Raw genomic sequence first — 24,480 nt, 5'->3', positions numbered from 1 at the left:
AGGAAAGGAATCTTGCGAGTCCATTCTACTTCAATCTTTACTACTCCAGCAGGAGGAAGAAAGGTTTTCTCCTCCACCGCAACTGCCCAGCCAACGAGAGACCGTCAAACCTCAGCCAATGAAAAGTCACTATAAACTACCAGTTTAGTGCAAAGGGCTTTTTGTTTATAAAAGCCCCCCAAGTCCCCCATTTGCCTCTATAAAAGATTACTCCTTTTCTTTTTTTCTCTGGACTTCCCAATGCTTTCATTGTAGCTCACTTGTCCCTACTTGCAATTCTTTATTCCTAAATAAATCCATTTTTGTTGGTGAAATAACTGGCAGCTTTATTTTTGAACTCAGAGATTATTCTCCTCGATATCATATAGGCACTGTAAGGCTGTTACAAGTGCTTAAAATAGTGCCTGTTACACAGTGAGTTCTATACATTCTCATCATTGTGTTCTGGTTCTTGTCAGGACATTATTGATTTAGAGAAAACAGGAAAAGCAAGAAAAAGCAGGATGTAAGCACGTGATAAATATAGTTGTTTCCAAATGGTACATTTTGTATGGCAGTTGTTCAAAGAGACTTAAGGAAAATAAGTTGGTTACAGATTTGTCCCTGTATTTCTCCTACTCTCGTCATACTCTTTGTTCTTCACTTTAGTAAAAATGCTTGCAATGTACTTTGTTAATAACTCACGTAGATAAAAATTTTGAAATCATTATCAGAAACACAATTAAGCAGCTTTGACCATTATTTTGCAATTCCATTAGTTTTCAACTATTCTATGAACTCAGAGTGTATCTGAGTTCGCCTCCTGATTCATGGAATCCAGTGGAAAGGTCAAGATGTTACAAAATAACAAAACGTTCAGTCTTCTGGCTCCCCTATTTCGTATTCATAAGGGAGTGCACTGCATGTAATAAGCGCTAAATAAAAATTCATCAAATTGAACAAGTCCAAAACCTTTTTGCTACATTTTAATCCATGTTTGCAACATTTTAATTAAAACCTATGTCTGGTCAAATCCCCCTTAGCCTGAAAATGGTAAAAAAAAAAAAAAAAAAAAAAAAAAAAAAAGAACCTTGGCTATAGTAACCTAATAATGTAAATGATAAATACAATAAATTCAACTATAAGTTGCTGTTTATTTGTTTAAAAACATAAGTTCTGGGAGTTCGGACTCCAAATCTGTATTGCTGACCACTTTTTTCCTTTGCCACAAAGGTAAGAGGCAGTTGGCATTCCATAAATATGAATAGATGATTGTAAAAACTGCATTATGCCAGTGCTTCAATGATATAATACCACATATACATAATACTACCTCATTATTATTGGTGAATATATAATTCACAGTACTCTGAAAGTATAGCAAAACCATCATCTGGTACCAAAAATCAGAATCTTAAGTATCATGAACACTTATAATCCCAGAAAGAAACAAGTAAAAATACAAAATACTAATTATGCCTATAAACTAAAAAAAACACCTTCTGACATTAATATCTAATCAGCAATATGCTTGTCGTCTAAAGCTGTTAACGTCCTCACATGAAACTGAACACAGGTTCAGACAACTGTTGAAAGTCATTATCCATGTCACCAACAAAGAAAATAACCGGAGGGAAGGCTAATTCAGCTATATTTTTACATTATGGATGTTTCTGCAAATTATCTTGTACTCTGGTAGAGCTAAAAATACTGCATCAGTGTAATTAGGGATTTTAATTTTTTTAAATATTTATTCATTTCTGAGAGAGAGAGAGAGAGACAGAGAGACAGAGAGAGAGAGAGAGACAGAGATGGAACACAAGTGGGGGGAGGAGAGGAGCAAAGAGAGAGAGGGAGACACAGAATGTAAAGCAGGCTCCAGGCTCTGAGCTGTCAGCACACAGCCTGACGTGGGGCTCGAACTCACAAACCGTGAGATCATGACCTGAGCAGAAGTCAGAAGCTTACCCGACTGAGTCACCCAGATGCCCCAGTATAACTAAGGGATTTTAGAGCAAATGGTTAGAAAAAAAAAAAAGTTTGTTCAAGGACTATACCTAATTGTGATATGACCCTACCTGTTCCTTCCTAGGCTCTTTTTCTGGATCCTCCTCCTCTTCCTACCCTCTAATTATTGGAGTCCCTGGGGCTTCATCCTCAAATCTCTCCTCTGTCTCTACTCTTTGTCTAGGTGAATCCATCCAGTTCCTTGGCCAGTGACTCTCAAACTTCTACCTCCAGCTGCAACCTTTCCACTTAATTCCAGACTTATATATCCACATGCCCACTCACCAGCCCCACTTTGCTATTAAAGTCAATGTCACCATTTTCAAAACCAAATTCTCAACCTACTACCCTAAACTGACATTAATATCCTAACTCTAATCTCCTGTATCTGTTATTTGAAAAAAAAACATCATCATCATTCAGGTACTTGCTCAGGCCAAAAACTTGGGGTCATCCTTGACCCCACTCACCTGATCCATGAACAAACCCTCTGGCCTCTGCCTTCCCAATGGCTCCAACCACTCCTCAACACTGTCTTATTATGTCAGTCATCTCTTGTCTGGCCTCTGTAGCAGCACCTAAATGGATAATCACTTCTACTTTTGTCCCCCAAAAGCTTGTTCCCCCGGAGTCAGAGAAGACCTTTAAACATCTATATCAGATCATTCTACATCCCGGCTCTCCAAAAGAGCAGCTTCCCATCATGCTCAGAATGAAATACAAATTTTTACACATATTATGACCTGTGAGGCCTTCTATGATCCAGCCCAGGGAGATCTCTGCAGTAATTCTTTTTCTCTTTTGAAATAATTTCTTTCTACCATCTCATTCATTCAAATCTCCCAGCCAACAGCAGCTTGCTTGCAGACCATGAACATGCTAAGACATGTAAGGCTCTTCAAAACATCCCGGGAACACTCTCTTCTGGCTGCTGAATGGTCTGCTTCTTTGCTTCATGCACATCTCTCACCACCTTATCTAAAACAGAATACTGTCCTGTCAGGCTCTCTCCTTACCTTATTTTTCTTCAAGCGTTTAAAATTGATGCACGTGATACTATGTAATTATTTTTTTTGTCTGCTCACATTCTATTTCTACCACTAGTATACATGCTCCGTGAGGGCATAAAAATCATTTTACTCAGCACTGTAACGCCAGTACTTAGAACAGTACCTGATACACAGTAGGTGCTTAGTACTTGTTGAAGTGAATACATTCAAGAAATCGAGTTTTATTTGTGCATGACTCACATGCATAGATAATTCAGGATATTATACATATTCGTCATATACCTATACTGAAAACATATTTACAACTTCCAAGATGCTTCCCAATATTTAAATGTGAATGTCTCAAAAGAATCTAAGTCTATAAAAAGCTAAAATGATTGATCATACTGATTTTGTCATAATACAAAAAAATGCAAACTTTATTAGTATATTCTTTCTACTCAAGAGTGCGTGTATGAGCACACACGCGCGCGCGCACACACACACACACAGACATACACATACTTCAGACAACTTCCAAAAGGCTATAAAATAATGGGTTCTCCTTCAAAGAAGATAACCAAAACATCCTGAAAAACTGTAATAAAGAGTAAAAAGAAAAAATGCACTTACCTCCCTTTTTCTACCAAGAGCAAGACATCTATTTTTTCCCCATTTTGAACCACTGTGCTGATTGCTGTAGGGAGAGAGAAAAGCATGAATATATGATTTAGAACAAGATGCTAAATACCCATAAAGACACAATTATTAATAGTACTTAGTTATTTTTGGAAGTAAGGCATAATTCTATGATGCTACTATTATCATATGCAATAAAGAATTGCATCCAAAATATAAGATGAGAGAGGAAAAAAAAATCTTACTTAGCTCTTGCAGTCTTCTTAAGTGCATTCTATGTTCCTGAACTTCTTGCATTGGAAGGCAAAAACGCAAACTAGATTTGTCCATAGAAAACCAGCCTTTTCTCCACTGATCCAGGGTATGGCAGTCTTTGTAGTAGAGTTGACCAATCAAATCATAGTCAGCTTCTGTTAAGTTTTCAGCAACAAAGGGAACAAAATGCTGTTAAAACAAATACAGAAAAGTAATAAAGACAGTGAAAATAGGAAATCCCTTCCCTACCGACAGATTTGAGGGAAGGCAGGAAAACAAAAATAGTTTTTCTACCCTAAAAATTTAGAAGTAATCCAGATTTCAAAACAATTATTTAAACTTTCTATCAGTCTTACAACTGAACAGCTATAATGCATTTTCAAATGGCAGCATCTTAAACCACTTTTTGGATATATACAGAACTTAAATAGGAAGACATTCTCTATACTGATTTGTGGCATTTTTCAAAACGTCAACCTTCAACAATGTTTGTCTCCATTTGTATCTTTGGCTGAATCTGTTCCTTTCCCCTTTGTGTATACCACAAATAACATATTTACCTATAAAGAGACATACACAGAAATGACTTTATAATAGTGAAAAGATCTTAATCATCACAATATGGCCTTAATTCAAAGAATGATTTCTCCAAGGCCCTACATTATTTTTTTCTCTGCTTAAGGCTCTAGGAAGGAAGCTCTTAATCTCTTTTGACTATAACCTTTGAAAAGTTAATGAAATATGGTCATTTTTCCCAGAATCTTGTATAAAATTTTACTGGACTTCTGAAGCTCAACCAGAAACTCCAAATTAAGAATCTTCCGGACTTAGGATAAATATGCAATACCTTAACCAGAAACTCCAAATTAAGAATCTTCCGGACTTAGGATAAATATGCAATACCTTGGCTATTGCCTCTGTCCATTTTCTTTGAGCTTGAGATGTTTCTGCTCCAAATAAAAATGCACGTTCTGAGGGTAAATAGATCTCAAAGGTAAAGATGGGCCTATAGCACACACGAATAAAAAGATATCACTGTTTACTTTTGGCTCTTATGGAAACAACACAAAAGTCAAGGTTTTAATTAAATTCCCTTTGAAAATCGGATAATGCTTTGAAATATATCATCTTTTCCCAATGATTTACACTTTAATTCATTCAAATAAATGGAATACACTGGATCAGACAAAAGGAATAGTCTTCCAATTAATCACCCTACTGCATGGCTTTGTTAATGCCCTATATATACACTTATCAGTTTTGACCCATGTGGCAAAGGGCTCTGGCTCTCTTTGGTTTCCTCTTCCCTCTCAGACCAGGCCATCTTGGGTTACTCTATTTAAAGCAAACATTGTCCAAACAGTTCTCTAATTAGTCCTCTTCTTGTCTTAACAAATTTTCCTCCCATCATCTATCTCATCTTATCACAAAACTGTATCTCCCTACTGTAGCTAAAATTACAGTAACATCCCAGGTCCTGAATTCTCCCTGGGATCCGTCCATAACTCCAACTATTTCCTGGAACATGTTAGGTACATCGTTGCTGTTACCTAAGAAAACTTCAAAATACCCTATATCAAAGTTCTCTTCCTTCTTCCTCTTTTTCTACCCCAAAACGGTTGTGTTTTCCTCATGTTTCAATTTCGAGGCCATCTATTTTATCAACAAATTCAAAATCTTGGGGTTTAATTTCTTCCTAACAGCAGCTCTTCACCAAGAGAGACAGTGAATCTCATTAGTTCCATCATAAGATTCTCTCAAACCCGTTTTTTTTTCTTTTTAATGCTCTTTCTCTATGTAAACTCTCAGTAATTGTGACCTACCTCCCATCTCTCCCTTACCATTTCAGCCAGCTTTCTTCCTCAAATGCAAAATTATGTAGCTCCTCCCCATCTAAATTAGAGTTCAAACTCTAGAAAATGCTGTTCAAGGACACTCAGAATATGACTGCAATAATTATTTTTTAACCTTATCTCATTGTAGATAGTTTCTCCTGCATGTCTGCTTGTACCAGGAACATTCTATCAAGCCTGTTTTCATTTTGAATATGATTATATGCTGGCATAAAGTAATAATATTTTAAATTATGTTTTATTTACTACTTAGGTATCTGAATACTAGAATGCATTTAATATTTCATAGTAAGCCACACTAAGTTAATTATTCATTTAGAAAGAAGCAATGTTAAGGTTAAAACAAAATCAACTAATAATCAGTTTTCTTTACAAAAATCAAATTAGATTTACTAGAAAATAATAGTCACCTCAACTAGTATATACTGGTCATCATATGATGATACTATCTTATGTGTAATTTTATGTAAATAACAAAGCTTTACAAATCTCTTCCCATTCTCATAAAATTTATATTAAAATACTATGTTTCTATATAACTAGCTTAGCCAGATTTTAGTATTTACAGTTTTTCACTAATTACATCAAAAAATGTAAATTTCACACTAAGTATCTTAGATGGCTTGTTTTTAAAAGTCCTTACCAAAAAATCTATTAAACCATTCATCGAGTCAAATATATTAAATAAATAATGCTTACTGTTTTAATTGCTATGTTTTTGAAACCATTAAAAGCTAAAGTAAATCTTCAAGGAATCTGGCATTTCAATATGATCTTAAATAAATTTAGTTTTTTATTTTAATGTGAATAAGTCATCACTATTTTCCTTTGTCACCTATTTGAGTGATAATACACTAAATGAATGCATAAATTATGCCATTAGTCCTTGATTTTAAATAATGAGTAAATGATAAACATTTAGGACTACATGTTCTAGAATGGAATGCTATAAATTATTTAAGATTAGATGCAAATACGTTAGCCTTTCATAGTACCTAGTATAATATTTTAATTTTTCTACTTTTTAGCAAATTCCCTAAGGAACTTTTGGAAGCTGTAAAATGATTAAGCTTCAAGAAACCATTAAACCCTTTTACAAGAAGCAAACAAAGAATTCAAATAACTAAACTCTTATTATCTGGTATGATAACTATCAGAAACTACTCTTCATCTCCTACCTGTTTAATAGCAAACCTACCCGGTATTTAAATAGAAGTCCTCTTTGTGGACAGCCAGGCAGATAACTTCACTGATGTTAATGGTGCCATTAGGTGTGGTAGACTTATCATTTTCATAGTAACTCAAGAAGCCTCCTTCGAAAACACACCACTTTTTATTTGTCTCTAGGAATTTAAATGATAAATTGAGTTATGCCATAATCCTAGTTTTTTATAAAACACATGGTTTAAATAACAATTGGATTCAAATACATTTACTGATTTCCTATTTTGTGTAAAGAGTATGCTAGTGCTGCATGGGATATACAGTTGTCACTTTCTCTGCTCTCAGAAAATTTACAATCTAGTAACAAGGAATGTACAAGACAAAAATAACTGTGACATTGATGACCAGAAAAGCAGACAGATCCATAAAGAGATTGCTGCAAACAACTTGGAAACAGCAAGGACTGATGTCTACACAGAGTATTCAGAGTAAAAAATGCAGTGTAAAACGTAAGACTGTGGTTGATGTTAGGTAGGTATGCAAAAGAATAAAGGAGCCATAACCTGCAGTACCTTGGTTAGGGAATTTAAAAATCAAATTGTAAGGGGTCTTCACATTATGGCCTGCGGGCCAAATCCACACCATCACATGTTTTTAATAAATGAAGTTTTATTAAAATACAGCCACATCTACTCACTTATAGATTGTCTGTGGCTGTTTTCCCACTACAAGGGCAGAGCTGAGTTGCAGCAAAGATCATCTGGCTTGCAAAGCTTAAATAATTTACTACCTGATTCTTTTCAGAGAAGTTTGCTGAGCTTTGATTGTGTAGCTCATGGCGTGCCACTGAAATGGTTTCAGCACAGGAATGTGATCAGAGATAAATGTTACATACTCTGCTTACTGCGGAATGCAGATTTATGAAGGTGAGGCCAGAGACAGGGGACCAGTTAGGACGCTGCCAACAGAAGTCTAGGTGAGAAATGAAGACAGCCAAACGTAGGGCAGTCGTAGCAGGGATGGGGGGAAAGGGTTGAAAGGAGGGAGATGGAGAAGAGAAGAGGGAGAGAGAAAAGTATGCATGTCTCTGTATGGTTTAAGGAGATGAAACATATAATGTTAAACTCAGGGAATAAGGAAGAGCTCATAAATAAATGGTCATACCATTATTTTTAGCTTCGATTACAAGGTTGGCCATAAGGTCCACTTTTATTTAAAAGAAAATAAAGTACAAACTGTTTTAGTGAGTGCAGTGAGTTTTCTTTTAGACTGACTGGGAGATATCTGTTGGAAATCAAAGTAGAGACACCTATGAGACAGATCACTCTATAGATTTGCATCTTGGAGCAAGGAAAGGGCTCAACAACTTGAAAGTCTTTAGAGCACGAGCAGCAGCTGGAAATTTAAACCAACCAAGGATAAAATCTCAGGAAACTAAATTATAAGCAGCAGTAGGAGGGGACAAAAAGCAATGAAGCAAATGAGAAGAGACAGTGTACAAAACAGAAAGGCTCAAAGCTTTCCAAAAAGGAATGATTACCACTATTAAATACAGCAAAGAAATCTAATAAAAGATGGGCTGAAAACGGTATCTGTTGGTATTCCTTGTAGGAAGGCAACTGCATAGTTTACTTAGTATCTTATGAAAGAAGCCAAGTTGGGAAGAAATGAAACCAGTCAGGAAAGATCAACAGCCTATGCCATTAATAAAAAAGGATATCATAAACTCAAATGAAGGCACAAGATATGGTAAGGCAAATGGCAGACCATCCAAAAATGTTTCCCAAGCTGAATGGAAGATGAATGTTTTCTTTCTCAAAAAGATAAGAGAATAAAAAGAAGAACTGGAAAGACAGATCTTGAGCTAAGAAGATTATTTAACTAAAATGGTACTCCACCCAGCTAGCCCAATTTCTCCAAGACTGGGCTTAGGCACAATCTGTCTTGGGACTCGTCTCCAAACTTTTATTGTCATCAGGCTGAACTAAGTATCTTTCTGTGGCATCATTAGCACCATGCAGCCCCTGAGAAGGTGGAACTGGAAGTCAAAGACTCTGGATTCTAACAAAGCCTTCATCACTAACTGGGTACTCCTGAAATCCAACTTCACCATTCTCTCAGGTTCCTAATCTTCAAAACGAGGATAAGAAAACCATCGAACTCATAGGATTGCTGTGGTGATCAAAGGATGCAGTACATGTGAAGCATGTAGAAGTGTCTTTATAGGTGGCTGTTTAAATATATACTGACAATTTAAAATAATATTTTTAAATATAACTGCAATTTGAACAATGCAGCAAATTAAATGTGTTTATACAGAAATGCTATAAGCTATTTGATAACGAGGACTGTTTTTTTTCTATTCTCAAGAATCACCACACTGTAGGGGCGCCTGGGTGGCTTAGTCAGTTAAGCATCTGACTCTTGATTTCAGCTCAGGTCATGATCTCCCAGTTGATGAGATCGAGCCCTGCATGGGGCTCTACACTAACAGCATGGAACCTGCTTGGGATATTCTCTCTCTCTCTCTCTCTCTCTCTCTCTCTCTCTGGCCCTACCCTGCTCATGCTCACTCTCTCTCTCTCTCTCAAAATAAATAAACAAAACAAAATTTAAAAAAAAAGAATCATCACACTGCATAGCCTAGAGAAAGTTTGTTAAAATTATTATTTTCATTGAACTGGAAAGTAAAGTTACTAGTTATGGAGATGATTCAGATGAGGTTGCTAACTCCGTATTAAAATAAATACAAAAATAAGCAATGTGTTAAAGAGCCAACAGGAAAATCATAAATGGAATTACTTTTAAGCGTAGCCGGATGGGTCCATGTATGTATCTCCATTCCCACCCAAAACCACAACAGAATGACAGCGAAGAGACAGTACAAACTCAAAAGGACAAAGAACCAAAGAGATCCACAGTACATAGCAAATGACTGACTTGTCTCAGAGGCAAAAGCTGGTACCTTCAGACATGCAGAAGAAGTTAACAGGCAGCAAGTAATGTTCCACAAAGTTCCGTAAATTACGGGAGAGGCTAATACCTAAAGAAGTGTAGGGTGAGAAGTAGAGCTGAAACAAGTTTATTATATAAAGGGAGTAAAGTCCATTCATTTTCTCCCCTGTGCTAAAGCAGCTAAGCAACAAGGCCTCCCCACTCATGTGGAAGTTGGGTCCTTTACTCTGGAGAAACTGGACCAGACAGATTCTAACCTGGGGGCCTCTAGGCATTGTCTTGAGGCAGAGATAAGGTACCATCTGGAAAAAAAAGTGGTTACGTGTCATTCTACAGACTCCTAGTTACCTGCCCACATTTTCATACAAAATGTTGAAGCCAGTGATAAGCAAAACCCCAATCCCAACATTCCCAGCAAGAGACTCATGGAGTCTTCTCACACCTGATCCCAAACATTTAAAAGAAACCTTCCAACATAAAAGACAGAGACGAAAATCAAAATATTAAATTTTTAAAACTATAAATATCAGACTGTCAAGGAAAGATAGTGTAGCTTTAAAACAAGTACAGCATGTTCTAAAAAGAAAAAATAAGAACACAAAAAGTTTTGATAATTAAAAATAGAATCACGAATTTTAATTTTTTTAAATAAAAAAAGAGAGAAAGCTTAGAAAGAAACTTTCCCAAAACAAGAGGGAGAAAAAACATAGTACAAGATGATGGAGCTGGAAGATCCTGATATTACTTCCAAATAAAGAGAAAAAGATCAGAGGAAAAGAATTTATCAACGACAAAGAATAATGTCCAAGAATGAAAAAACAAGAAACAAGTATCTGTTTTCCATTGAAACCATTTTATCTTTCCTTTGGTACAATAAAAGTTAGAAAAAAAAAAAGTTGCTTATAAAGATCACCAATTAGCATGCTGCAACCAGATTAGGTTAAAACCAAACTAAAAAAACAGACCCGCATGAATTTGTGGCCAACTCAAAAGGCATGGTTCCCTAACTGGCAATTCTCAGCAATCTCAACGGTCTGAAAGCAGAAGCAAGAAAAATAGATGGAAAACACTGGCCAAGCTATTCTCTAATAAGAGAAACAAGCAATTCTAGAGGGTAGCAAGAATGCGTCTGAAATCACACAGGGATCCAAATAAAGGTGGAACAGAGCTGATGAACCAGAACTGGAAATGGTTCAGGGCTGATGAACAAGAATAACGGAGAGGGTCAAAGAACTAACTACATACAGAAGACCTGACTACAAAAATGTCACCATGGAACACACTTTAAAGGTACAGAATGAGCCAAATTCTGCTAATGCATCAACTATGAGAATTTCATTTGTGAAAGTAAATTGTACAGGTTAACAGAATATCTGAGACAATGCAGCCATGAATATAAATAATGGCCCATACACATGAAACAATATTGGTATAAACAAAACTTAAGCTAAGGATGATTGTTATTGACCACTAAAATGGTAAAGGGGGGAGGAGAAGTTTTTAAGTGCTACAACCAAATTGAATAACATAATAATGGAAGTCAGAAACTACTTCCTAAAGACTGTATATGCTTTATCTCTTTTAGTTCTGAAAGTAAAATTTTGGGTCCTTTTTTTAAAAAAAGAGGCAATGCTTATTGGCTAGAGTGGAGTCTAATGGAAGATAGTGGGGCTGGAAAGAAAGTGTCATTTTGGAAATGGGTCTATTCAGCCTCATTCTACTGCTACTGAATTCTAAAAATTATGTGCAAATATAAAGTATTTATTATTTCACTCTTCTAGTGGGTTTTACATTATTATACATTCTAAAGTACCCATGTCACTACTTGTTTACTTCTCAACTGAAACTTAAACAATGAAAATATAAATGAATCCAAGAGTTCAAATGAAAGGGATGAACACCAACCAGACACAGTGATTTTATATAATCTGTCTTTGCATTACCAAAATTGGTTATTAAGCTTCATCACTCCCTTTTAACTCCCATTTTATTTTATTTTTTATTTTTTTTTTAATTAATTAATTTATTTATTTTTTAATATATGAAATTTACTGTCAAATTGGTTTCCATACAACACCCAGTGCTCATCCCAAAAGGTGCCCTCCTCAATACCCATCACCCACCCTGCCCTCCCTCCCACCCCCCATCAACCCTCAGTTTGTTCTCAGTTTTTAACAGTCTCTTATGCTTTGGCTCTCTCCCACTCTAACCTCTCTTTTTTTTTTTTTTTTTTCCCTTCCCCTCCCCCATGGGTTTCTGTTACGTTTCTCAGGATCCACATAAGAGTGAAACCATATGGTATCTGTCTTTCTCTGTATGGCTTATTTCACTTAGCATCACACTCTCCAGTTCTATCCACGTTGCTACAAAAGGCCATATTTCATTCTTTCTCATTGCCACGTAGTATTCCATTGTGTATATAAACCACAATTTCTTTATCCATTCATCAGTTGATGGACATTTAGGCTCTTTCCATAATTTGGCGATTGTTGAGAGTGCTGCTATAAACATTGGGGTACAAGTGCCCCTATGCATCAGTACTCCTGTATCCCTTGGATAAATTCCTAGCAGTGCTATTGCTGGGTCATAGGGTAGGTCTATTTTTAATTTTTTGAGGAACCTCCACACTGCTTTCCAGAGCGGCTGCACCAATTTGCATTCCCACCAACAGTGCAAGAGGGTTCCCGTCTCTCCACATCCTCTCCAGCATCTATAGTCTCCTGATTTCTTCATTTTGGCCACTCTGACTGGCGTGAGGTGCTATCTGAGTGTGGTTTTGATTTGTATTTCCCTGATGAGGAGCGACGTTGAACATCTTTTCATGTGCCTGTTGGCCATCCGGATGTCTTCTTTAGAGAAGTGTCTATTCATGTTTTCTGCCCATTTCTTCACTGGGTTATTTGTTTTTCGGGTGTGGAGTTTGATGAGCTCTTTATAGATTTTGGATACTAGCCCTTTGTCCGATGTGTCATTTGCAAATATCTTTTCCCATTCCGTTGGTTGCCTTTTAGTTTTGTTGGTTGTTTCCTTTGCTGTGCAGAAGCTTTTTATCTTCATAAGGTCCCAGTAATTCACTTTTGCTTTTAGTTCCCTTGCCTTTGGGGATGTGCCGAGTAAGAGATTGCTACGGCTGAGGTCAGAGAGGTCTTTTCCTGCTTTCTCCTCTAAGGTTTTGATGGTTTCCTGTCTCACATTCAGGTCCTTTATCCATTTTGAGTTTATTTTTGTGAATGGTGTGAGAAAGTGGTCTAGTTTCAACCTTCTGCATGTTGCTGTCCAGTTCTCCCAGCACCATTTGTTAAAGAGACTGTCTTTTTTCCATTGGATGTTCTTTCCTGCTTTGTCAAAAATGAGTTGGCCATACGTTTGTGGGTCTAGTTCTGGGGTTTCTATTCGATTCCATTGGTCTATGTGTCTGTTTTTATGCCAATACCATGCTGTCTTGATGATGACAGCTTTGTAGTAGAGGCTAAAGTCTGGGATTGTGATGCCTCCTGCTTTGGTCTTCTTCTTCAAAATTACTTTGGCTATTCGGGGCCTTTTGTGGTTCCATATGAATTTTAGGATTGCTTGTTCTAGTTTCGAGAAGAATGCTGGTGCAATTTTGATTGGGATTGCATTGAATGTGTAGATAGCTTTGGGTAGTATTGACATTTTGACAATATTTATTCTTCCAATCCATGAGCAGGGAATGTCTTTCCATTTCTTTATATCTTCTTCAATTACCTGCATAAGCTTTCTATAGTTTTCAGCATACAGATCTTTTACATCTTTGGTTAGATTTATTCCTAGGTATTTTATGCTTCTTGGTGCAATTGTGAATGGGATCAGTTTCTTTATTTGTCTTTCTGTTGCTTCATTGTTAGTGTATAAGAATGCAACTGATTTCTGTACATTGATTTTGTATCCGGCAACTTTGCTGAATTCATGTATCAGTTCTAGCAGACTTTTGGTGGAGTCTATCGGATTTTCCATGTATAATATCATGTCATCTGCAAAAAGCGAAAGCTTGACTTCATCTTTGCCAATTTGGATGCCTTTGATTTCCTTTTGTTGTCTGATTGCTGATGCTAGAACTTCCAGCACTATATTAAACAGCAGCGGTGAGAGTGGGCATCCCTGTCGTGTTCCTGATCTCAGGGAAAAAGCTCTCAGTTTTTCCCCATTGAGGATGATGTTAGCTGTGGGCTTTTCATAAATGGCTTTTATGATCTTTAAGTATGTTCCTTCTATCCCGACTTTCTCAAGGGTTTTTATTAAGAAAGGGTGCTGGATTTTGTCAAAGGCCTTTTCTGCATCGATTGACAGGATCATATGGTTCTTCTCTTTTTTTTTTGTTAATGTGATGTATCACGTTGATCGATTTGCGAATGTTGAACCAGCCCTGCATCCCAGGAATGAATCCCACTTGATCATGGTGAATAATTCTTTTTATATGCTGTTGAATTCGATTTGCTAGTATCTTATTGAGAATTTTTGCATCCATATTCATCAGGGATATTGGCCTGTAGTTCTCTTTTTTTACTGGGTCTCTGTCTGGTTTAGGAATCAAAGTAATACTGGCTTCATAGAATGAGTCTGGAAGTTTTCCTTCCCTTTCTATTTCTTGGAATAGCTTGAGAAGGATAGGTATTATCTCTGCTTTAAACGTCTGGTAGAACTCCCCTGGGAAGCCATCTGGTCCTGGACTCTTATTTGTTGGGAGATTTTTGATAACCGATTCAATTTCTTCGCTGGTTATGGGTCTGTTCAAGCTTTCTATTTCCTCCTGATTGAGTTTTGGAAGAGTGTGGGTGTTTAGGAATTTGTCCATTTCTTCCAGGTTGTCCAATTTGTTGGCATATAATTTTTCATAGTATCCCCTGATAATTGTTTGTATCTCTGAGGGATTGGTTGTAATAATTCCATTTTCATTCATGATTTTATCTATTTGGGTCATCTCCCTTTTCTTTTTGAGAAGCCTGGCTAGAGGTTTGTCAATTTTGTTTATTTTTTCAAAAAACCAACTCTTGGTTTCGTTGATCTGCTCTACAGTTTTTTTAGATTCTATATTGTTTATTTCTGCTCTGATCTTTATGATTTCTCTTCTTCTGCTGGGTTTAGGCTGCCTTTGCTGTTCTGCCTCTATTTCCTTTAGGTGTGCTGTTAGATTTTGTATTTGGGATTTTTCTTGTTTCTTGAGATAGGCCTGGATTGCAATGTATTTTCCTCTCAGGACTGCCTTCGCTGCGTCCCAAAGCGTTTGGATTGTTGTATTTTCATTTTCGTTTGTTTCCATATATTTTTTAATTTCTTCTCTAATTGCCTGGTTGACCCACTCATTCGTGAGTAGGGTGTTCTTTAACCTCCATGCTTTTGGAGGTTTTCCAGACTTTTTCCTGTGGTTGATTTCAAGCTTCATAGCATTGTGGTCTGAAAGTATGCATGGTATAATTTCAATTCTTGTAAACTTATGAAGGGCTGTTTTGTGACCCAGTATATGATCTATCTTGGAGAATGTTCCATGTGCACTCGAGAAGAAAGTATATTCTGTTGCTTTGGGATGCAGAGTTCTAAATATATCTGTCAAGTCCGTCTGATCCAATGTATCATTCAGGGCCCTTGTTTCTTTATTGATTGTGTGTCTAGATGATCTATCCATTTCTGTAAGTGGGGTGTTAAAGTCCCCTGCAATGACTACATTCTTATCAATAAGGTTGCTTATGTTTATGAGTAACTGTTTTATATATCTGGGGGCTCCGGTATTTGGCGCATAGACATTTATAATTGTTAGCTCTTCCTGATGGATAGACCCTGTAATTATTATATAATGCCCTTCTTCATCTCTTGTTACAGCCTTTAATTTAAAGTCTAGTTTGTCTGATATAAGTATGGCTACTCCAGCTTTCTTTTGGCTTCCAGTAGCATGATAAATAGTTCTCCATCCCCTCACTCTCAATCTAAAGGTGTCCTCAGATCTCAAATGAGTCTCTTGTAGACAGCAAATAGATGGGTCTTGTTTTTTTATCCATTCTGATACCCTATGTCTTTTGGTTGGCGCATTTAATCCATTTACATTCAGTGTTATTATAGAAAGATACGGGTTTAGAGTCATTGTGATGTCTGTATGTTTTATGCTTGTAGTGATGTCTCTGGTACTTTGTCTCACAGGATCCCCCTTAGGATCTCTTGTAGGGCTGGTTTCGTGGTGACAAATTCCTTCAGTTTTTGTTTGTTTGGGAAGACCTTTATCTCTCCTTCTATTCTAAATGACAGACTTGCTGGATAAAGGATTCTCGGCTGCATATTTTTTCTGTTTAGCACACTGAAGATATCGTGCCAAGCCTTTCTGGCCTGCCAAGTTTCAAAGGAGAGATCAGTCACGAGTCTTATAGCTCTCCCTTTATATGTGAGGGCACGTTTATCCCTTGCTGCTTTCAGAATTTTCTCTTTATCCTTGTATTTTGCCAGTTTCACTATGATATGTCGTGCAGAAGATCGATTCAAGTTACGTCTGAAGGGAGTTCTCTGTGCCTCTTGGATTTCAATGCCTTTTTCCTTCCCCAGTTCAGGGAAGTTCTCAGCTATAATTTCTTCAAGTACCCCTTCAGCACCTTTCCCTCTCTCTTCCTCCTCTGGAATACCAATTATGCGTATATTATTTCTTTTTAGTGTATCACTTAGTTCTCTAATTTTCCCCTCATACTCCTGGATTTTTTTATCTTTCTTTCAGCTTCCTCTTTCTCCATAACTTTATCTTCTAGTTCACCTATTCTCTCCTCTGCCTCTTCAATCCGAGCCGTCGTGGTTTCCATTTTGTTTTGCATTTCATTTAAAGCGTTTTTCAGCTCCTCGTGACTGTTCCTTAGTCCCTTGATCTCTGTGGCAAGAGATTCTCTGCTGTCCTGTATACTGTTTTCAAGCCCAGCGATTAATTTTATGACTATTATTCTAAATTCACTTTCTGTTATATTATTTAAATCCTTTTTGATCAGTTCATTAGCTGTTGTTATTTCCTGGAGATTCTTCTGAGGGGAATTCTTCCGTTTGGTCATTTTGGACAGTCCCTGGAGTGGTGAGGACCCGCAGGGCACTTCCCCCGTGCTGTGGTGTATAACTGGAGTTGGTGGGCGGGGCCGCAGTCCGACCTGATGTCTGCCCCCAGCCCACCGCTGGGGCCACAGTCAGACTGGTGTGTGCCTTCTCTTCCCCTCTCCTAGGGGCGGGATTCACTGTGGGGTGGTGTGGCCTGTCTGGGCTACTTGCACACTGCCAGGCTTGTGGTGCTGGGGAGCTGGCGTATTAGCTGGGGTGGGTAGGCAAGGTGCACGGGGGCGGGAGGGGCAGGCTTAGCTCGCTTCTCCTTAGGTGATCCACTTCAGGAGGGGCCCTGTGGCAGCGGGAGGGAGTCAGATCCGCTGCCGGAGGTTTGGCTCCGCAGAAGCACAGAGTTGGGTGTTTGCGCGGAGTGAGCAAGTTCCCTGGCAGGAACTGGTTCTCTTTGGGATTTTGGCTGGGGGATGGGCGGGGGAGATGGCGCTGGCGAGCGCCTTTGTTCCCCGCCAAGCTGAGCTCTGCCGTCCGGGGGCTCAGCAGCTCTCCCTCCCTTTGTCCTCCAGCCTTCCCGCTTTCTGAGCAGAGCTGTTAACTTCTGACCTCCCAGACGCTAAGTCGCGCTTGCTGTTGGAACACAGTCCGTCCAGCCCCTCCGCTTTTGCCAGCCCGACTCGGGGGCTCTGCTTGGCCGGCGAGCCGCCCCTCCGCCCCGGCTCCCTCCCGCCAGTCCGTGGAGCGTGCACCGCCTCGCCGCCCTTCCTACCCTCTTCCGTGGGCCTCTCGTCTGCGCTTGGCTCCGGAGACTCCGTTCTGCTAATCCTCTGGCGGTTTTCTGGGTTCTTTAGGCAGGTGTAGGTGGAATCTAAGTGATCAGCAGGACGCGCGGTGAGCCCAGCGTCCTCCTACGCCGCCATCTTCCGGAACTCCCTTAACTCCCATTTTAAAGAACTTAAACAATGAGCTTTGCTCATTGAGCAAAAAACCCATTAGTCATCCTATACATCTCCTAGTGAAAGACACTAGCATGAAAATTAAATGCTGAAAGATGTTATTTTCTATAGGTTTTAGTGATGTAATTCAAAATCTGTAAAGTTTGCCAAATGACTCTCTGAATAAGTGAGGTAAAATATTAAATTTGAACGTTTTAAAAAAAGAAATGCTAGCAGGGTATCTGGGTGGCTCTGTCGATTAAGTGTCTGACTTTGGATTTCGGCTCAGGTCATGATCTAATGGTTTGTGAGTTCAAGCACCATGTCTGGCTCTGTACTTACAGTGTGTAGCCTGCTTGACATTCTCTCTCTCTCTCTCTCTCTCTGCCCCTCCCACTTATGCTCTCTCTCTCAAAATAAATAAATTAAAAAAAAGAATTCTAGGAAGAAAAAAATATTTGAAATTTTCAGTCTCTGGGAGTTAAGACTAATTATATTTTAATTATCATCTCACTACCCCATTTCTGGACTCTAGAGATTGTACAAACTCTTAAACTATAGTTATTGCCAAGAATCAAATTATATAAGCAACCCCTAATGTTGCATTTCAAATGTACATTAGATCTACAGATGTTAAAGCTACTAAATAAGGTTTATACACACAGCTGTAATGAATAAAATCTGTAGATCAGATAATTTCCAGATTTTGATCACTATAGCATGGTTATTTCAGGGCATGTCTTTCTTTTTAAGAAATAACATTGAGATACTTAGGGATACAAGGGCATAATGTCTGAAACCTACTTTTAAGTAACTCTAAACATATGCATACACACACATACACATGTATGTACATATATACATGCATACACAGAAAGAAAAATGACAAAGTAAGACATTAATATTTGGGAAGTCTGGGCAAAGGGTATATGAGAATTCTCTGTACCATGCTTGTAACTTTTCTAAGTTGGAAATTATGTTAACATAATTAAAAACAAAAAGTTAAAAGAAAATAGTTATCATCCTCTTCTTTAAATTGCCCTTTATCATATGTAGAGTGGGGAGAGAAGTAGAAGAAGATAATGTGTTTAGTCTCAAAAAACATCACAAGGAGAAACACTTAAAAGGTGGAAATCCTGAGAGCTTGGGATCACTGTAATCTGAGATACTGCCAAATGAAAAGTTGAATCATGACTGGAAGAAGAAAACAGCATAAAGAATTTCTTCATGGGCACCAGAAAGGAATGCTCACAGACACCCAATTGAAGCCTCTTGGAAGGTGATATACTGAGTTTCCAGGAGCCTTGGATCCTGAGTCACAGTGTGTACTCTGCAGAGTTGTATGAAAATCATGATAGGCCATAATTGTTAAATGAATATTGATGGCAGATTTCTAAAATACACGACAAGGAAAAGTCAAAATACTAATCAACTGGAGTTATAACTTCAAAACAATGCACTCCGATGATGAGAATAATCTTCATGAAGAATAATGCAAAACAATGCACATTTACTGAGTACGCAGATAATTACTGGCACAGATTAGGAATCTCGCCCCTTGTCCTCATACAGTTTGCAATCCAATCTAAGGGGAAATGTGGTTAGAATAAGAACTATGGTTGGGGGGGGGGGTCCCTTTAGGGATTAGAAGCATTCATGGAAGAAGCCACCCTCAGACTACAATGATAAAAAATTTCACAAAAAACAGCTTTTGAAATTGTTATTCATGACTAAAAAGACAGGTTTCTAAAGTAGTCAAAAATACATTTGGAGGTGCAATCAATCACTCCATAACTCTGGGAAAGAACACTATGAGAAAAGTCAAGGAAAGGGGAAACTTCCAAAAATCTATTTGGCCAGAGAACCAGATTACACGTGAAGTTAGCAAATAGGAAAGACGAAGACAGACACAGCAGAGACAGCAGAGGCCAGGCCTCAGCAGTCTCACAGTACAGGTGTTCAGGACTTTGCTCCTTTCTCAGCAGACAAGTGGGAGTCATTGGAAGGTCTTAAACAAGAAGTGCCAAATGCACGATGCATAAAATAAATGTAAATGCAGAGTCTAATTATGTAAATTCTAATGGGAAAGAAACGACAGATCCTTTAAAAAGGTGAGTGTGAACTCATTTTAAGTTAGAAATATGGACTTGAGGGGATTTCTATAGGATTATCATCACTATAACTCTTGATTTGTCTTTTTTTTTTTTTTTTAAGTGGAAATGGGCCAGAGGTCAGTCAAGGCAGGCACAGATGTTACCTTTGAGGATTTATAATAACAAAGCTGTGATAGGAAACCTTTGCATTCTTACTCATTTGGGAAGCAATGAAAAGCTCACGTTGGACTGCACCTGTCTGCTTAGCCCAATTCAGATATGCTCTCCTAACTCTGACTTTGAGAATACCCTCTCTGCTACAGAAGAAGTCTTACTGTTAACCAGTTAACCAGATGATGTCCACAAGAAATAAAACTGGGGCCACAGAGAGGGTGACTCTCAAGATACAAGCTGTTTGACAAAAGTTGGTGTGTATGGTAGTTGGACTGGCTGGAGAGGGTGCTCATTCCGTTCAATGTTGATATTCAGAACAGGGAAGAAAAACATGATTGGAATTTATTCAAACACACATAAAGGGGCTCCAGAGGTGACCTCCTGAAACACTACTGTGAAGCGATGTGAATACTGTGGTTGGGTACACTGGCTGTCGGCTACCACCTGCAGAATATGTATGAACTCCGATGCTAACTGGAAATCAGAAGCAGCTGTGTATACAGATAGCCCCCTGTTGCTGCTTCTGCCGTTCCTCATCCTATCATCATATGTGCCATGCCCTCTGCTGCACATTTTATTTACATTAACTCGCTGAACCCTCAGAAAACCCCTATTAGGTTAGTTCTATTACACATCCCTTCCTGTCCACAGGCACAAAACGGTTACCTGACTTCGCCAAGATCACACAAGTACTTAGCATCAGAGCTGAGAGCAGAACTCAGGCAGCCAGGCTCTGGGAACCTACTTTACATACTGCTTCTCTGTGCCTGTTATACATGTGAAGCATGTAAGCCCATTTTTAAAACATACTGGAGAAAGGAGAGGTCATGGCTTGGAACACATATATGCAGAGTAAATCTAAGATAGTTAAAACAAAACTATTATTTTTTGAAACCATGAAGCTGGTTCCTGATGAAGAATTTCCTAAAATGATGGTATTCAGCATTCACTGAAAATAGGAATACACACTAGGAATTCTTTTCATTTAAAATAAATGTGTTTTAGCCTTGAAGAAACATTTTTAGACTATACAAGCCAGGCATTATAGAACAAAAGATCCTCAAAATTCCTCAATGCTAATATATGAAATTAAATATAAACAGATTATATAGAGTTTCTAGTAAACCATATCAACCACTCGCTTTTTAAAAAAATCAAACACTGTGTCAACAAATGACAGTAATACACCAAGGGGGTAAAATACAGTTGAGGGGGGAAAAATACAGTTGAGAGGAGAAAACACAAAACAAAACCAGGATGCTACTGTTCAGCTCTATACTTAGGTTTAATATGAGCTATCAATCTTTCTTTTCATGAACACTAAATTGAGAAGAGAAAAAAAAAGAAAAAGAAAAAGAAAACTACAGATCAGTCTTCATAACCTGAGACTAGAAACTTCGAATCCTGAAAACCTGAACTGACAATTTGAAGTCTCTCGTAACTCTCTGAAGGACTGCATGCATTTTATCCTGTTTTATTCCTGTTTAATCATGCTGCTCTATGGCTGTCCTGACAAGCACTGGCAGAGGGGTGCAGTCCAGATGCTTGCCAGCCAGGGCCAAAGGTGACAAACACACTTTCATCTCCAAATCTTTCCAAATAATTCATTTTTTCCCCATAAAGATGGTTCCCGATAGGAGTAACACCGCTGCAGCATCTTGAGAGAGCAAAGAAGGAAAAAAAAAAAAAACACCAAAAACAAAAACACAAAACAAATGGAACTTTGTTTCTTGATAGTTCCATATTTTCTTCATTTTTAAAAATTTTTTCCAACGTTTATTTATTTTTGAGACAGAGAGAGACAGAGCCTGAACGGGGGAGGGTCAGAGAGAGAGAGGGAGACACAGAATCTGAAACAGGCTCCAGGCTCTGAGCTGTCAGCACAGAGCCCGACGCGGGGCTTGAACCCACGGACCATGAGATCATGACCTGAGCCGAAGTCGGACGCTTAACCAACTGAGCCACCCAGGCGCCCCTTTCTTCATTTTTAAGTAGACACTTATTGAAAAAAAATGTTTTGTGTCAGTAATTATATATATAAAATATATGGAGTCTGGTTGACATACAACGTTATATGAGTTGCAGTTGTACAACATACCTCTCAGGTACACAACAGTGATTTGACAATTCTATATGTTATGCATGCTTACTGTGATAAGCAGGTTGCCATCTGTCACTATTTGTCAACATTATTATATCACTATGTTCCCGATGCTGTACTTTTCATCCCCATGACTTAATTATTTCATAACTGGAAATCTGTACCTCTTAATCCCCTTCACCATTTTGCCCCTCCTCTCCAACCCCCTCCCCTCTGGTAACCACTAATTTGTTCTCTGTATTTATGATTGTGTTTCTGGGGTTTTTTTCTTCGTTTATTTGTTCATTTGTTTTGCTTTTTAGATTACACATGTAAGTGAATTTATATATAGTATTTGCTTTGACTCATTTCACTTAGCATAATAACCTCCAGGTCCATCCATATTGTCCCAAATGCCAAGATACCATTCTCTTTTATAGCTGAGTAATAATCCATTGTATATATAAATATACCACATCGTCTTTATCTATTCTTCTATGGATAGACATTTAGGTTGCTTCCGTAATTTGGCTATCGTAAATAATGCTGCATATATCTTTTTGAATTACTGTTTTCGCTACCAGGTCATATGGTACTTCTATTTTTAATTTTTTGAGGAATCGCCATCCTGTGTTTCACAGTGGCTTCATTGATTTATATCCCTACCGGCAGCACATGAGGGTTGTCCACATCCTTGCCAACATCTATGTCTTGTCTTTTAGATCCTAGCCACACTGACAGGTGTAAGATGGTTTGGATATGCACTTCCCTAATGATTAGTGATGTTCAGCATCTTTTCATATGTCTGTTGACCAGCAATTATATATTTTAGGCACAAGTCAAAGACAAAATATTAACAAGTCTCTTGCACTTTTACACTGGTAATAACTTGATTAGAGAAATGGACATTTATTCAATATGTATTTACACATGACTACTATGTGTTGACACTGTATCAGGCACCAAAGATTTGATAAGCTTGAATAAGCCAGCAAATGCCAATGCCCCAATGAGTTCTCACTCCAGAGAGTGGGAGAAACAAACCCATAAAGGAGGGATCATCTTCATGCCATAGATGCTATGATGGAAACAAGCAGCACCCTATGAAAGGAAAGAGCTGCCAGCGACAGCATTCTCTAGTAGCACTAAACTGTTGCCTGAAAAATGAGAAAAAGCCAGACTGGGGGAAGTGACCTCCTTGAAAATGAACAGCAACTACAAAAGTCCAGAAGGTCAGAAAAGAACATTACGTGTTGTAGAAACAGAGGACAACCGTGTGGCCAGGCATGTGAATGTAGGGAGGAGCAATATGAGATGAAGCAGGGAAGGGACAGGAAGGTCTTTTAGGTCATAATAAGGAATAGGGCTATATTCTGGAATGGGAAGCTGCTAAATATATTCAAACAATGAAAATATAAGACCTGTGAATTGACAAATCATAAAAATTATCATTAAATCTGCTTTTGTAGAATAATTTGGAAGGAAACCAGGGTAGTTATTGGGAGACAAGTAAGGGAGGCATTGCAACCCAGAGTACATGATGGGCCAACTGATTCAAGATCTATTTTGAGTTTGAAATGATAGAACTTGCTGACAAACTGGATGGAAAAAATGAAGATCATCAAAGAGTGCATTACCAGGAGATTATTCTCCAATAAAATAGTATCTGTTGTGCTACACAGCCAAAGTACAAAAGCTTAATTTCATAGTTCTTAAAACAGGATGTTCCAAAATGAGAAAACATCCCTAATTAAATTACATATACAAAGAATGCACCAGTTTCTAAATCCATAGTCAATTTAAAAGATAAAAGGAAAGAATGATTTAGTCACAAATTTAAAATATTAATTTATTCCTCAAGTGATTAAGAAAAGCAATCTATTTCAAGGAAATATTAAAACAAACCATTAAGTCTATAAATATTACAAGCTCAATGTTTTTTATTTTGTATTTTATTTTTGCCAAAAAAAATAAATGAAAGCTTATTTTTAACTGCTGAGTGCTTATGATACACTGAAGTTTTCGAAAGAAAATCTCATGTTTCAATTTCCCTATTTCATCTTTTTATAAGTGATTGAAGGGTGGATATAAGGTCTCCCACTATTCAGAAGAAATAGTCTAGAATATCTGTAAATTTATTTACAAGTACATTAACTGCCTACTATCTGATTATTTTAATAATTACTACAGTCAATTCATAGATTATTCAGGTACTCCCCTCCCCATTTCTGACCAACTTCTGACTACGTAAGGGTAAATACTAAAGAGCACTAGAAAATGAAAAAATCTCTATAAAATCTTCATTTATTATTGGTTATATTGAGTAAA

General features: G+C 37.8%; 1 protein-coding gene across 3 annotated transcripts in view; it reads right to left on the bottom strand.

Annotated features, from left to right (window-relative positions):
- Positions 1-24,480, bottom strand: part of ARAP2 (ArfGAP with RhoGAP domain, ankyrin repeat and PH domain 2) — a 199,470-nt gene that overhangs the window by 89,950 nt on the left and 85,040 nt on the right. For all 3 annotated transcript variants that reach the window (XM_058722887.1, XM_058722888.1, XM_058722886.1), the window contains exons 16-19: positions 6,921-7,065; positions 4,773-4,875; positions 3,860-4,058; positions 3,609-3,672 (exon numbers count right to left, since the gene is read on the bottom strand). In XM_058722887.1, coding sequence (XP_058578870.1) covers positions 3,609-3,672; positions 3,860-4,058; positions 4,773-4,875; positions 6,921-7,065 — 511 coding nt within the window. The remainder of the gene's footprint in view (positions 1-3,608; positions 3,673-3,859; positions 4,059-4,772; positions 4,876-6,920; positions 7,066-24,480) is intronic.

This window comes from Neofelis nebulosa, chromosome 3 (genome assembly GCF_028018385.1).
Source record: "Neofelis nebulosa isolate mNeoNeb1 chromosome 3, mNeoNeb1.pri, whole genome shotgun sequence".
NCBI classification, from domain to species: domain Eukaryota; kingdom Metazoa; phylum Chordata; class Mammalia; order Carnivora; family Felidae; genus Neofelis; species Neofelis nebulosa.
Note: the sequence above shows the minus strand (reverse complement) of the source record. Positions and strands in the feature narration are given on the sequence as shown.